Source organism: Phacochoerus africanus, chromosome 3 (assembly GCF_016906955.1).
Source record: "Phacochoerus africanus isolate WHEZ1 chromosome 3, ROS_Pafr_v1, whole genome shotgun sequence".
Lineage (NCBI taxonomy): Eukaryota > Metazoa > Chordata > Mammalia > Artiodactyla > Suidae > Phacochoerus > Phacochoerus africanus.
The window spans coordinates 91,596,052-91,611,640 of NC_062546.1; the positions used below are offsets into that span (position 1 = coordinate 91,596,052).

The 15,589-nt window shown below is 40.5% G+C and overlaps 1 protein-coding gene across 1 annotated transcript in view; it reads right to left on the reverse strand.

Moving 5' to 3' along the window:
• Positions 1 to 15,589, reverse strand: part of CNTNAP5 (contactin associated protein family member 5) — a 449,251-nt gene that overhangs the window by 270,526 nt on the left and 163,136 nt on the right. The window contains exon 10 of the mRNA XM_047770224.1: positions 3,832 to 3,951. Within this exon, the coding sequence (XP_047626180.1) occupies positions 3,832 to 3,951 (120 nt within the window). The remainder of the gene's footprint in view (positions 1 to 3,831; positions 3,952 to 15,589) is intronic.

Sequence of the window (15,589 nt, forward strand, 5' to 3'; positions counted from 1 at the left end):
CTAACTGAGAAAGGCCTGTGGGACCAACTGGCTCCAGATCCTTCTTTTAGAGATGCACAGCCAGGCCTGAAGTGAGCAAAACAAGAGCAGAAGAGAGAAAAGCCTGGTTCCCTGCCTCACCGCACTCTGCACCCTGTGTAAGTGACACAAACTGGGAACTGGGACCCTTGGCTGCAGTGGCTCCAGTGCTTGCACACCCGGACAAACATTTCCTCCAGCAACACAATACAAAGACACTCTGAGGGACTAAAAATAACTGCGTGCATGTGCAGTTTGGGCAAATTATGGGCAAGAAGATACAAAAAAACCTAAAAACCCAACTGCCACATCTGAAGAGCTGGGAGGAAAATCAGGGAACTACACATGCCCCCTGCACATAACCTACCAAAGGAGTGGACAGACCACCTAAGACCCCTCTACCCTCACCCCATATAAGGAACCAGCTCACCCTCACTCTTCAAGCAAGGGGAACTGTTGCTTTTTCTCATCTCCCCCCAACCCCCTGCTACAGCAGGGGCCGCAATAAAGCCCCTGAATTTTTCTGTCTGGCCTCTTATCAATTTCTATTGATTAAGGAGGTCAAGAATCTCAGACAGCAACATTACGGCCCTAGGAATGCCTCTGAAAAGTGCCCAGAACAGCAGCTTTGTGCTTTAGAAACCAAAGTTAAAAACATAGGGCAAGCCTCCTCTGGCCATTTCCTCCCTCCTGCCTCAATCTCTCTCTCCCTCCCTCCCTTTTCCCCCCTCCCTCTGTCCCCTGGACCACTTTGTCATGCTTTTTCTAGGTCAGAAGTCACTCATATTTAAACACTTAACATTTACAAATAAAAATTACATATTTGATTATCACTATATTTATGACTTAAAATCTTTGTCACTGAAATACGGGAATTACACAATTCAGCCTACATAGAGGTTTGCTCTCAGTTCAACAGGTATTTTAGAAAAACAAAAATGAAACCAAACACCCATACATTTAGCAACTGCATGTGACCAGAAAAGCATATTTCAAAGAAATTCAGCATCACACACAATACAGCCTATCCATTCTAGGATGTAACTCAGAGGTCCTGATTTCTTCAGCATAACATCAGCAAAACAGCCACCTTTAATATATGTCAACATTCATCTTTAGTCATCCTTAGACAAATTATCAAACATAAATCCTGTGACAAGTCTTGTCCAAGAGCAGCAGAGCGTTCCATGCAAATGAGATCTATGAACCCATCATACGCTCTGTGTCACTGTGCCTACAGGATTTTGGAGAGTTAAGCTTTGTGAGCCAGATTTAATATACATATTTTAATTTCAAAATAAATATTAATGGAAATAGGATAAGTCTACACTTGTTATTAAATTCATAATAGAAAAATATATGTCAAAGATATTCACTCATAGAATAAAGTCCAAAAGAAATTCTAACAATAAAAATATCAATAGCAATCCTTGGATTATAGTTTAACATTTCTCCATACTTTCCTTTTTTTCTTTAACTGTTCTATAATCAACATGGATTATTTTTATAAGAAAAAGAAAAGCACTGTTTCAAGCAAAACATAAGCAATACAAAGTGTCCAATTCATGTTTTAGTAATAGAAATTATTGTTGCACCAGGTTTTCTTTGTTTCTTCGAGTCTTGACTATTAGTCTCACGATTTATTACCTTGAGAAAGTCGTGCAATTCTCATCTTCTCTCTCCTTTTAAGATGTAAAATAGAGTTAAAAATACTACCTCAGATTTATGCTGTAAGGATTAAGAAATGATATTTATAACCTCTCCATTCAGTTCCCAGAGATGGTAGGAGCTGAGCAATTGATGGCCATTAACAAAAATCCTATTATTATATGTCACACTCATCACTCAGCAGGCACTGGCCTCCTTTGCCTTATTCTGCATCCAGATCACTTCCTCTGTTTTTTGCACATGTGGACCAGGGACAATTTTTATCCAAATCACCTGGAAAGCTCAGTAAAAGTACTTCTACTGAATTTGAATTTCTGGGTGTGGGAGGTCTATTTTTAGACCGATTCCCCAGTGATCCAAATGTTAATTAATTTTGAAAAATAACCAAGATCCACTGAGAAGCCTATTTCTTGACCAGGTAGTTGAACATCACAGGATGCACAACCAGGAAAAGGAAATAGCAACATATTTTGTAATTATGTGATAGGACCATTGAGAAGCAACTAGCACACCTTTTGGAGCGATGAAATATTATGGTAATGAAATGAAATGGCATCTGGTTGCATGTAGCTAGCATTTTCTGCACAAACAGTGTGGCCCTTTTCATTCAGACAGGCAAATTATGGCTCAGTGTCCTCAATCACCATTTTGGCAAAGTTTGCTTATATTTCTACCTGAGATACTGCATGCTCTTTTTCCTGCTTTTACTGCCTTGTGAATGACAATGATTATGCCTTTATGTCTCTGCATATCCTGAGTGCCCAGAACTGTATCTGACTAGAGGAAGAGTCCCATAGATGTGGCTGTCTTGCTGCAGCAAAGCCTAGGGTTTGAGGACTTGGAGAAACACAAGAAGCTCCTACTTTTCTGCTTCATTACATGATCTTGCTGGCCTCTTTGAAGTCTGGTACTTACAACAAACCAGCCTAAAATGTGAGATGCCCATTAACAACATTCCCAACAGAGGGAGTGCTCGCATTGCTAAGTTTTTAAATAACCATTACATCAGGTTTGGGGTGTGGAATTATTATTTTTTTTTTGGAATAAATTAGTGACCACATGCTGTTTCTAAAGCCATGGAGTAATTGGCTTTTAGCATGTCCTTAGGAACTTTAGAAAGAAGTGAGATTGCCAGGGAAAATAGAAATAGCCCCCTTTTTTTGATTAAGCATCTTCCAGATAACCACCCTGGCCAGTTGCACTAACATGGACACTGCATTTATTCTGCACACCTCTAGGAAGTAGAAACTCAGATTTCCATCCCACTGACACAGGATGATGCTCAGAGAGAATGTGGGAATCACAATCACAAAGTCCTCAGGGCCAGATCTGGCTCAAACTTTGCCACTTCCCAGTCAGGGCTTCCTATTGAGTTTGAGTTTTGTTTTTGTTTCTTGGGTTCTTTTCCTCCTCTTTTTGTTTTTAACTTTTAAGAGAAATGACCTTGGTAAGCTCTGCAGAAAATGCTTGATAATTAATTCTTGGTTCAGTGGAACATTATTAAAACCCTCAGCAAGTTTTCTTCTCTCATGAAAATAACCTAGAGCTTAAACTGGGAGTTTAGGATTAACAGATACAAGCTATATATAAAATAGGTAAATAACAAGGACCTGCTATTAAGCATAGGGAACTCCACCCAATATTCCATGACTAAATATATGGGAAAAGAATCTGAAAAAGAATGGACGTGTATATATGTTTAACTAAATCATTTTGTTGCACGAAAGATATTACCACAACATTGTAGATCAACTACACTTCAATAAACATTTTAAAAATTAAAAAAACAGAGATAAGTAACGAGGACCTATTGTATAGCACAGGGAATTCTACTCAATATTCTGTAATAACCTATAAGGAAAAAGAATCTGAAAAATAATAGATATATATGTATGTATAACTAAATCCCTTTGCCGTACACCTGAAACTAACACAACACTGTAAATCAATGATACTCTGATAAAACTTAAGAGAGAAGAAAATAACCGAGCTGCTAATTTCTATTATTTACCTAAATACCATCCCCCACCTGCACAGTTGGTCCTTTAAGTGTCTATTTACACAAGTATCCTCTTCCAGTGGATTTTCCTTTGCTGGGCACATTGCGTCATGACATCAAGCTCGAGTGGGAATTCTGCAGCTTACCTGTGATGTTGCAGTACACCTGGAAGGGCGCCAGGGGCCCACTGCCATCTGAGTCGATGTAGAAGAAACCAGCTGTGTTGCCCTGATGCCTGTACACCTCGCAGGATTGCTCATACAAGGCTGGAAAGACACAAACACAGCAGAGAGGACACTTTGCTTGGCTCTGCATAGCCCTTGGGAGGATTGTAACTCCTGCTTGTAATTACTTTTTTTGTGGAGGGGGCACACCCGTGGCATATGGAAGTTCCCAGGCTAGGGTCCAATGGGAGCTACAGCTGCTGGTCTACGCCACAGCCACAGCAATGCGGGATGCAAGCCAAATCTGTGACCCACACCACGAGCAAGGTCAGATCCCTAACCCACTGAGCGAGGCCAGGGGTCGAACCGGCATCCTCATGGATCCTAGATGGGTTTGTTAACCACTGAGCCACAAAGGGAAGCTCTACATTCAATTTTTTTTTCTTTGTCTCTTTTTGTCTTTTTAAGGCCACACCCATAGCATATGGAGGTTCCCAGCCTAGGGGATGAATCAGAGCTGCAGCTGCTGGCCTATGCCACAGCCACAATAAGGCTAGATCTTCAACCCACTGAGCAAGGCCAGGGATCAAACCCAAATCCTCAGGGATACTAGTCAGTTTCTTAACCTGCTGAGCCACTACAGGAACTCCTACTTTCAATTTTGAAATTCTCTATTCCTTCTCCTCAACTTACCCCCAAGCTTTAACCAACGAGGATCTGATATAGTTGGGTCCCCATTCATCCTGACATCTGTTCTTCCAAATGGCCCAGAGGCCACCACCTCCTCAGACTCCTTCCTATGTTCAGGTGTGAGTCCTCTATGCTCACACTGTGACCAGGCTGGGTCCTCCTGCACCACTCCTCTGCCCACCATGGTCCCAGAACCTCTAAGAGTGGTGGCCCTGGGTGGTCTGACCCCATAGGCCAGCATCCAGCAGAACTCCACACTCATGGCAGGAGATCACAGACACTGGATTAGTGAATGGAAAACAATATACAGTCACAACTTGTTATTAACAAAGTAAAATGACATGATCTTAAGCCCTCATTCCCATAGCTCAGCACAGCAACTGGCATAAGAGGTGCCCAGTCGAGTGTCATCCGTTTTGATTTAATAAGAATTCACTGAAATGTTCATTTTAGGATAGGTATGTCTACAGTGTAGCTGCCCCGGACAGCAGACCAAAGAGAAGGCACTGAGTCTGGATCTTGGAAACACCTGCGGCCTGGTTATAGCACAAAGGGCTTGGTGCCCAGAGAGAGGCAGACACAGCTGTCCTGAGATGGGACTGAGCCATCCGCAGGTGAGAAATCTAGAAATATCATCCCCCAGCAGGCGTGAATGTGGTGGGGGCAGAGGAGGCATCTGCTGTCTCCTGCAGGAGAAAGTGGAAAGGCGTCAGGTGCTTGAGACAAAATAACAATGCTCGGAGCAGCGGAGACCAATCCAGTGACACCAGCCTCCTGTGATTCACTCCAGCAGCTCCAGAAGCCTTCACAGCTGGAGTCCAACTCCTCACCAAAGCTCACACAGATCAATGCCACATTCCAGGAATGTGAGGCTGCCTTGCCCTGTGTCATGATCAAGTGCGAGATGCCTAAAGTATTCATGCCTGAAAATGTTCCCCATCTTCAGGGGGCGGGGCTTTTACTAATTAGAGTGGATTCAAGGTTATGCTGGGACTCATGCACTTCCTTGTCCTGTCACACACACTCTCTGAAGTTGGGGGACCTGGGAGGGTCGGAGTTGGCACCCCACATACTGAGCATAACATGTAGCTTGTTTCTGGTGGCCTAGATAGCGTAACACACTTGTGTGTGTGTCATACATGGTAACACACCTGGGCGTCCGTCACATATATAGCATGCCTGGCTGTCTGTCACACATATGGCAACACACCTGGGTGTTTGTCACACCTGTGATAATACACCTGGGCATGTGTCACACATATGCTAATACACCTGTGTGTCTATCACACATATAGCACACCTGGGAATCTGTCACGCATGGCAACACACCTGAGCATTTGTCACACCTATGATAACCCACCTGGGTGTTTGTCACACCTGTGATAACACACCTGGGTGTCTGTCACACATATGCTAACAAACCTGGATATCTGTCATACCCATCATAAAACACTGGGTGTGTCACACCTATGCTAACACTCTGGGTGTCTGTCACACATATGGAAACACACCTGGGTGTCTGTCACACCTATGCTAACACACTGGGTGTCTGTCACACATATGGAAACACACATGGGTGTCTGTCACACCTATGCTAACACACTGGGTGTCTGTCACACCTATGCTAACACACATGGGTGTCTGTTACACCTATGCTAACACACTGGGTGTCTGTCACACATATGAAAACACACATGGGTATCTGTAAACCTATGCTAACACACTGGATGTCTGTCACACCTATGCTAACACACTGGGTGTCTGTCACACCTACGCTAACACACTGGGTGTCTGTCACCTATAAGAAGGTCAGCTCTCCCGTGTTGTCCTGCCCAGCCATTCCCACAACCCCAACATGACAAAGTTGTGAAGGAGCTACTGCAGTGCCATGGGGGGACACCACCTCAGTCATGGGGTTCAGAGCCATTAAGGAATGAGCCCTGGGATCAAACCTGGTGGTCCTGCTTCATATGGTACCAGCTACTGCCCATGAGGGCTCAGATGAGCACTTGACCTATGCAGGCAACTCCAAGGTAACTCATCTTCCCAGCATCTCTAGGAATCCACACCTTCCCTTGAGTGTGGGCTGGACTCATGGACATGCTTCTTATAGAACATGACAGACATGATGGACTTCATTTTCGAGCCCAAATTGTAAAGACAGAGGCGCTGTCTGTCAGAGGCACTAACTGCTTGGTTCTGAGGCAACCTGTGGCAGGTCCACAGCAGTGGGCCCGGAAGCTTCCTGGGCAGGCCCTGGGAGTGAGCTCCCTCTGCAGCAGGGTTCCACATTAAACACTGACACTGATGTGACCGCCACCCTGGCTGGCTTCTTAACTGCAGCCCAGAAGATGGACTGGCTGGCCAAGGTACTTGAGGGCCCAGAGAAACTAGGAGGTAAGTAATAGTGTCTGCTGTTTCCAGAGGCTAGGTTTTGCTATAATTCAACCTGCAGCAACAAATGGCTAATAAACTCACAAGGTGCTACTTTTCCCATGGAGCTATAGGCATCAAAAGGGTCTATCTTATACTATTGCAGACAAGATTCAGAGATAATCCACAAACAGCTCTGGCACAGTACTCTGCACATAGGAAATGCTTGACAAATATAAACTATTATTTCTATTAAATTGTTCATGCTATGTTGCCTCTTCTTTTTCTTGTCAATTTTTTGCTTACCTAATTTTTTTTTTCAATTTTTATCAGAAATCACAAAACCCAATAGGTTACAAAAACCCAATAGGTCCTACCTCCCTTCTGTGCAGAGATGATGGCATTTACTTCTCTGATTATTCTTCTGGTACTGACTATTGCATCTCTAAATCACTTGTCTAGAAAACACTGGAGTTCCCGTCATGGCACAGCAGAAATGAATCCGACTAGGAACCATAAGGTTGCGGGTTCGATCCCTGGCCTCGCTCAGTGGGTTAAGGATCCGGTGTTGCCATGAGCTGTGGTGTAGGTCGCAGACACGGCTTGGATCTTGTGTTGCTGTGGCTCTGGCATAGGCTGGCAGCAAAAGCTCAGATGAGACCCTTAGCCTTAGCCTGGGAACCTTCATTTGCCTCAAGTGTGGCTCTGAAAAAAAAAAAAGAAAACAGACTTGTAGCCAAGGCGGCGGGGGCGAGGGCGAGGCAGGGGGTGGGGGGGGGGGGATGGACGGGAGTGCTGAGTTAGTAGATGCAAACTGTTACATTTAGAATGCATAAGCAATGAGGTCTGGCTGTACAGCACAGGGAACTCTATACAGTCTCTTGGGATAGAACATGATGAAAGATAATATAAGAAAGGGAATGTGTGTATATATATATGTGTGTATATATATATGTATGACTGGGTCACTTTTCAGCATAGCAGAAACTGACACAACTGTGTAAATCACCTATATTTTAATAAAGAATACATTTTAAAAAGTAGATCCCGTCTATATTGTTACTTCTGGATTATCCTTATTTATAGGCTATCTATTTGCTTACCAATAGGGAACATGAGATTCTTTTTCATCACTCTCCCCATACATGAAGAACTTTCCATTTCCACAAGTTCCCAATATAGCTGGACTGCAATTTTAGTTGGAAAAATGGTTCTTGTTCATGGTAATCCAACAACATGTATGTTATTCATAAATAGAAAATATTGTCATGTGGTTGTTTCCCTTCCTGAACAAAATTCCATGTGTCTAGAAATATAATCTTGTTTTCTTTCTCATTCGCTGTATTTTTTTCTGTCTATATCACAAATTTAACTTTAAATTCACTAAAAAACTCTTTACAATGCCTTCCAAAATATCCAGTTGAAAACTAATTTGGGGGATTCCCATCGTGTCTCAGCAGAAATGAATCCGACTAGGAACCAAGAGGTTGCAGATCTGATCCCTGGCCTCATTTAGTGGGTTAAGGATCTGGCGTGGTGTAGGTCACAGACATGGCTCTGATTTGGCATTGCTGTGGCTGTGGCACAGGCCTGCAGCTACAGCTCTGACTGGATCCCTAGCCTGGGAACCTCCACATGCCATGGGTGCAGCCCTGAAAAGACCAGGAAAAAAAAAAAAAAAGAAAACTAATTGGGATGGATACCTATGGAGAGAGAAAAAATGGATGGAAAGGAGACAAAGATGAAAGCTAGACATTTCTGAATAGGTCATATTTTAAACTTTGAAACAGTATAAGTATTTTATATAAAAACCAAAATTAATATTCCAGAAGTAAACATGCAATTCCTAAATATTAAAAGGAAATAAAAATAAATGAATTTAACTGTTTGTCATTTCAAGAGATACCTAAATTTGGTGCTTTCTTTTTAACTTTTTATGACACCAAACAATTAAATTCACACAAAGAGTACAGAGAGTTATAAAATAAAAGCCGATCTCACAGCCAGCTCCAACCATAACCAGTATTGGGTCATTTTGTTTTGTCTCTAGTATTATCGGCCACCCATTGCCAGATAACAAACACCCCAGAACTAACTTAAGGCAGCAATCATTTTATCATTCTGCCCTCAGCATCTGAGGTAGGGCAGTTCTTAGCCAGCTTGGTGGCCTTGTGAGGGCTGCCCATTGACTGCAGTCCATGCTGGGTCAGTGGGAGGCTGACTGGGAGTGGGGGGCTCTGCCCCTGCAGTCTCCCAATATTAGCAGGCCCATTTCCTTGGGGCTTGAGAGCAACAAGGAAGCAAATGCTTGCCAGGCCTCTGACTGCATGACCTTTGCTAATGCTCCTTTGACCAAAGCAAATCATGAAGTCAACCAAAATCCACAGAGAGGATCCCAAGAGCAGAGAAGGACATAGAGCAATGGGGCAGAAGTGGATGGTCACTCGGTCACTGACTCCTTGGGACGGAGTCACACAGCAGTGGATGCAAGTGTAAGAGGAACATTCCACTAAGGTGCTGAGATTCGGGTCATTTGGTACCTGAGCCATCCTGCCATTCTAGACACACTTTGTGCTTGAACTTCAAGTCACTTCCTGGGAAAGCTCTGAGGGCAAGGCCTGTTAACACCTTCCTATTTATGGATACTTCAATGAGCTCACAAAACATAAGGCCTTTGCTCCAAGACACAGCAGCTGGTAAGTGGTTGATCTAACGCCATCATTCCTTCCTGACGTGGGGGATACTTGATTCAAACAAAATATCACTGGGAGTTCCCATTATGGCGCAGTGGATATGAATCCAACTAGTAACCATGAGGTTTCAGGTTCAATCCCTGGCCTCAATTCAATTCCTAGCCTGGGAACTTCCACATGCCATGAGTGCAGCCCTAAAAAGCAAACAAACAAACAAAAAAATCACTCAGCATTTAGTTTATTGCCCTCAACTACAAGATTGTATGGGAAAAGCAAGATATTTGCTTGATGCTTTCCCTTTAATTCATCAGTTTCAAAATACTGAAGTGATTCCTAGTATCATCCAAAAGTGACCCATGAGAATATTTTAGTTATATTGTGAACTCATATATTTAAGCATATCTGAAGTGAAAACAAATAATTTGACTAGTAGCAAACAGTCAGATATACTTATCAGAAGAAAGTTAAACGTAACAAAAATCTTAAAATCATTAAATAGCCTTACTGTTAAATAGTTATTTATTAAACTGCAATGTTATTAATTTATTAAACTATTATATATAATATATAGCAAGTAAAAGCTAATAATTAAGCTATTGACAATAGAAACTAAATTTTTTACCATAAAATATGAAATATAAAATCAAAAAAATACATAAAATCCTGCAACTGTAATTTGAGTTGGTAAATATCATTATAAACTCATAAATTAATTGCTAACAATAGATTTTCACTTTTGGACTACTGAAAATACTAGAAGCAACTCAGAGAATCTGGTCTCTGTATTTCTCACTGAAAGGAAGAAGGGTTTTACTGAGTCCCTGTTGGGAACAGGATGAGATTAGAATGCCTTGTTTTTCCTGAATACAAGAAAGCTATCACAAATTGCTCCAACAAGAAGAAGGGGGGGAGGTGCGATTGTAGATGCCTCATACAGTTGCTCAACTTGTGACCTTAGTTGTAAATGTGAGGCAGCTGCACCAGCTGCTACTCCAGGTAGGCCTTCCTCTTGCAGCTTCCCTAACTCCTGGCCAGGTGCACTTGGAGATCTCTAGTGATCACCTCGTCATTAACATTGAAGGTTTGAGAGTGGTAAGGGGACAAGGCATTTCTATGATCAGCTGCTGTCAGACAGGACCATTAAAAATATCAATTACTATTGTTTATGTGAAGCATTTGAAGGATGTGAAGGTGAATACCTATGTTCTATGTACCAACCTTTCAGAAAGCACAAACATGCTACTTGTTGATCAAATTGTTCTTCCATAATCCTGCTTAACACACTGTATAACAAGTACTCTATATACATTTATTGAGGGGCTACTAATTTTTCAGTAACCCTGGTCTCTGTGAAAGCTAGATAAAATAGACATGGTTCTGATCTCCAGTAATTCAAGCTTTTAAACTCATTAAATTAATCCCAATACACATGGAAAATTGTAACAGAAAATTTAAGACCAATTCCTATAAAAGAAAAAGTACTTCAAGAGCCCCCAAGAAAAAATATAGAAGGACCCAATGTTTTCTCAAAAGAATCTTTTAAAGAGCAGAAAATCCTAATGCTACTTCTGCTTCTCCAGAACTCTTCCAATTGTGTTATATGAAGTAAGTATAAAGGTGATTCCCAAACCTAACAAATATCACAGCAAAAGAAAAAAGTATAGACTCACTAATTAATATAAATTTAAAGAATACAAAAAATATCAGCAAAGAGGACCCAATTGCATATTTAGAAAGAACATAATAATCAAGTATAGGCTTAATTTAAAAAATGCAACTGTGGTTCAATATTGTGAAATTTATTAGCAGATAGATAGATAGATAGATAGATAGATAGATAGATAGATAGATTCATTAAAATAGGGCTAAGGAGAAAGATGATATGCTCTCACCACACTTTTCAAAGATAATTATTGTGAAAATGCTAACTAGACTTTTCCACTCAGATCAGAAAAAGAACAAAAACAAGAATCTTCACTATCTCTACCAATATTTCACACTGTGTTAGACTTTCAGTTATAGAAATTAGACAAGAGCAGGCAACTGGAAGCACACAAACTGGAAGGGAAGAAGTAATACTCTTTTTGCGGATCATCAGATTATATATCTGGAAATACTAAAATAATCAATGTAAAACTGCTATAAACAACAGTTGTAAGTTATAAAATCAACATATGGAAATAAAGAGCTTTAATAAATATAGACAAAATTAGTTAGAAAATATTGATAGAGGATCCCTATTTTACAGTGTAGGAAGGAAGGGAGGGAGGAAGAACACAAGGAGAAGGAAAGGGGAAGGGAACCAAGAGGAAGGAAGATCTGCAAGTGTGAATTTTACAAGCAACGCCCAAAACCAAAAAGAAAACTCTAACATATGCCTAAACACACAAATAAACCTGAATGTCCTATTCTTCGGATAACCTTTCTCTCACAGTTAATGTATATATTTAACACAATTTTAATCCGGAGACCTCTAGGCTTTTAGTTTGTCTGCTTGTTTTGTTTGTTTGTTCTAAGGCAATTGATTATGAAGCTCATTTGGGAGAACAAACAAGCAAGCCAAACAAGCAAGGAAAAACATTGAAAAGAAAGAGCAAGATAATGAGGCCAGCTCTGTAGATCTGTATCAATGCACAGATGAATGGATGGATGCGTGCATGCATGCATGCCTCATGGACTAAGATAAAATTGACCAGAACAGAAAATGGAAAAGATATCCAAAAGCACCAGAAAAGGCAGTATATATGATAAAGGAAGCAGCTCAAAACAAGAGGGAAAAAGTGACTTTTTAATAACTGATGTGGGGAAAACTGGGAAGCCACACAGTAAAAGATGAAACGGGATCCACTGCTCATACTACCCATCAGGATCAAATTCCAAAATAAGGGATTTAAATATAAAAAAATAGATGCATTCATGTCTTAGAAGAAAATAAGAAAGAATTTCTTTGTAAACTAGAAGTGGCAAAAATTTTACTAATAATGATTCAAAATCCAGAAGCAATAAAAAAAAATAAAGGATGAGTTCCCACTGTGGCTCAGGGAGTTAAAAACCCAGCTAGTATCCATGAGGATGAGGGTTTGATCCATGACCTCACTCAGTGGGTTAAAGGATCTGGCATTGCCTTGAGCTGTGTTGTAGATCACAGACACTGCTCGGATCTGGTGTTGCTGTGGTGTAGGTCTGCAGCTGCAGCTCCAATTCGACCCCTAGCCTGGGAACATCTGTATGCCACAGGTGTGGCATAGAAAATAGGTGAACATACCTCTACTGAAAAAAATTAAAGATGGGTCTGCAAAAACTCAAGAGAGTCTCTGTCAAGTGGATCTCTTTATAGACAATCCACAAACTTTACCTTGAAAAAAGCACAAAATGTATGACTGTGTCATGATGCTGTATAGCAACAATTGGCAGAACATTGTAAATCAACTATATTTTAATAAAACATAAACACAAAATAATAAATATAAAATTAAAATATTTTAAAAATGAAGTAATTTTTGGATGGCAAAAGATACCATAAACACATTAAAAAGACACACTGGGAGGGGATGAACTTGGGGTTTGGGATTGGCATATGCACACTGAGGTATGTTCAATGATTGGCCAATGGGGACCTGCTATACAACATAGAGAACTCTACCCCATATTCTATGATCCTCTATGTTGGAAAAGAATCTGAAAAAGAATGTGTGTGCATGTATAACTGGATCACTTTGTTATACAGCAGACATGATCACATTGTTAATCAACTATACTTCAATAAAACTTTAAAAATGAAAAAAGATGGATAAAACCAGGAAATATTATAAATTATATCATAAAGCATTAAAATTTCTTAAATATTTTAAACTGAAATAAAGATGAAAAAGGCAACAATATGTGGAAATATATGTTGAAGATGGACAGTTCATGGAAAAAGAAATGCAAATAAATCCAAAACAACGGAAAAGATGACTGACATTCCTCATAATAAAATAAATACCACTCAATGCTGGACTGCCACTTTTCATGTATCAAATTAGCAATTATCCAAAACATTGAGAACATATTCCACTGTCAAGTGTGTGGAGGATAACACACTCTAATGTAAGGATGAGGGGGAAAAATCGTGCAAATGATGGGTATGAATTTTACCATTATCTAGCAAATTACACAAATATTTACACTTTGACCAAGAAGTCTCACTTCTAGTGAACTAGTTCAAGAAACATTGGCCAAAACTTTTTAAAAAGATGTGGTATGGCCTGAATGTTTGTGACTCTCCAAAATTCACATATCGAAGCCCTAACCTCCCAATATGAGTGTTAGGAAAGGGGGCTTGGGGGAGATAATTAGGTCTACATGACATTCTAAGGGGGAGCCACCACCATGTGCTTAGTGCCCCTAGAAGAGAAGGAAGAGAGAGTATTCTTTCCCTGACACATCCGGATACAGTGAGAAAGAGGCCATCTTTAAGCCAGAAGAGAGCTCTCATTAGAAACATAGCACAGGGAACTATACCCAGTCTCTTGGAATAGAATGTGATGGAAGATAGTATGAGAAAAAGAAAGTATATATTCTTTTATAAATGTATTCTTATGTAATATATATATTCTTTTATATATTTTATACACACACACACACACACACACACACACATATGTATGTATGTATGACTAGGTCACTTTGCTGTACAACAGAACTACTTTAATTTAAAAAATGTAAAAATCCAGGAGCTCCCGTTGTGGTACAGTGGAAACGAATCCGACTAGGAACCATGAGGTTGCCAGTTCAATCCCTGGCCTTGCTCAGTGGGTTAAGGATCCAGCTTTGCCATGAGCTGTGGTGTAGGTTGCAGATGCAGCTTGGATCCAGTGTTGCTGTGGCTGTGGCATAGGCTGGTAGCTACAGCTCTGATTCAACCCCTAGCCTGGGAATCACCATATGCTGCAGGTGCAGGCCTAAAAAGACAAAGACAAAAAAGAAAAAAAATATAAAATCTAAAAAAAAGAAAAAAAAGAAACCAGATAAGCTAGTGTCTTGACTTTGTACTTTCCAACCTTCAGAACTGTAAAAAATAAATGTCTGCTCTTTAGGCCACCCATTCTACGGTATTTCGCCATAACAGCTAGAGCTATGACAAAATGCATTCGTAAAGACTTTTTTACACCACATATATTAGAAAAATTAGGGAAGCTTCTCAAATGTCCACCACTTGGTGAGCAAACTCTGGTTTGCTCCCCACACAACACTTTGAAAATGAAAGAAGTTTGTTCATGTGTAATCATGCAATGTAAGCTCCAGAATACTTGACTATGAGAGAAGAGCAAAGTGGAAGAAAGTATGTGTAAAATGCTAATATTTATCTAGGAAAGGAGGTACAGATTTTTTGCCTTTTTTTCCCCAAAAAATAACCCCATTTTAGAAAATGGTAATGTAGAAGGAGCTGGAGGGAAGTGAGGAGTAAAAGGAATAGAGGTAAGACTTGTTTGGATAGATTTGTTTTATGGGTTTTCCTGTGGAATTATGCAAATATTCTACCTAATGATTAAGATTATAACCTTAGAAGAGCCAAAGAGACACCATCATGCTTACCATCGTCACACCAAGTTTTAAAATCTGAGTAGGCATTTACTATGCTGAATCAGGTAGGTTCTTCTGAGCAGAGAGCAGCTTGAGCAGAAAGAGGCAACACAGTCATGTGTGTATTTGTAACATGTGTGTCCTCTGGGACTGAAACTTAGAAAACCTTCCTCCATCCTCAGCATGAGTTACTCCGTCTTCCTCTCTGATGGAGCCCCAGCACACATCATTCATTTCTATCCTACCTCTCATTGCATATGGTAATCCTGGCCTTCACATTTTGGTCTCTCCTGATAGATGTTAAATTCCTAGAGTGCAGGGACTTTTCCCTAAATCCAAAAAGTAATAAACACGTAATGAATATTAAGTGAGTGTTCCCATTATTTTCAAAAGGTTGAATTGAGCTAACCTGAGAGATT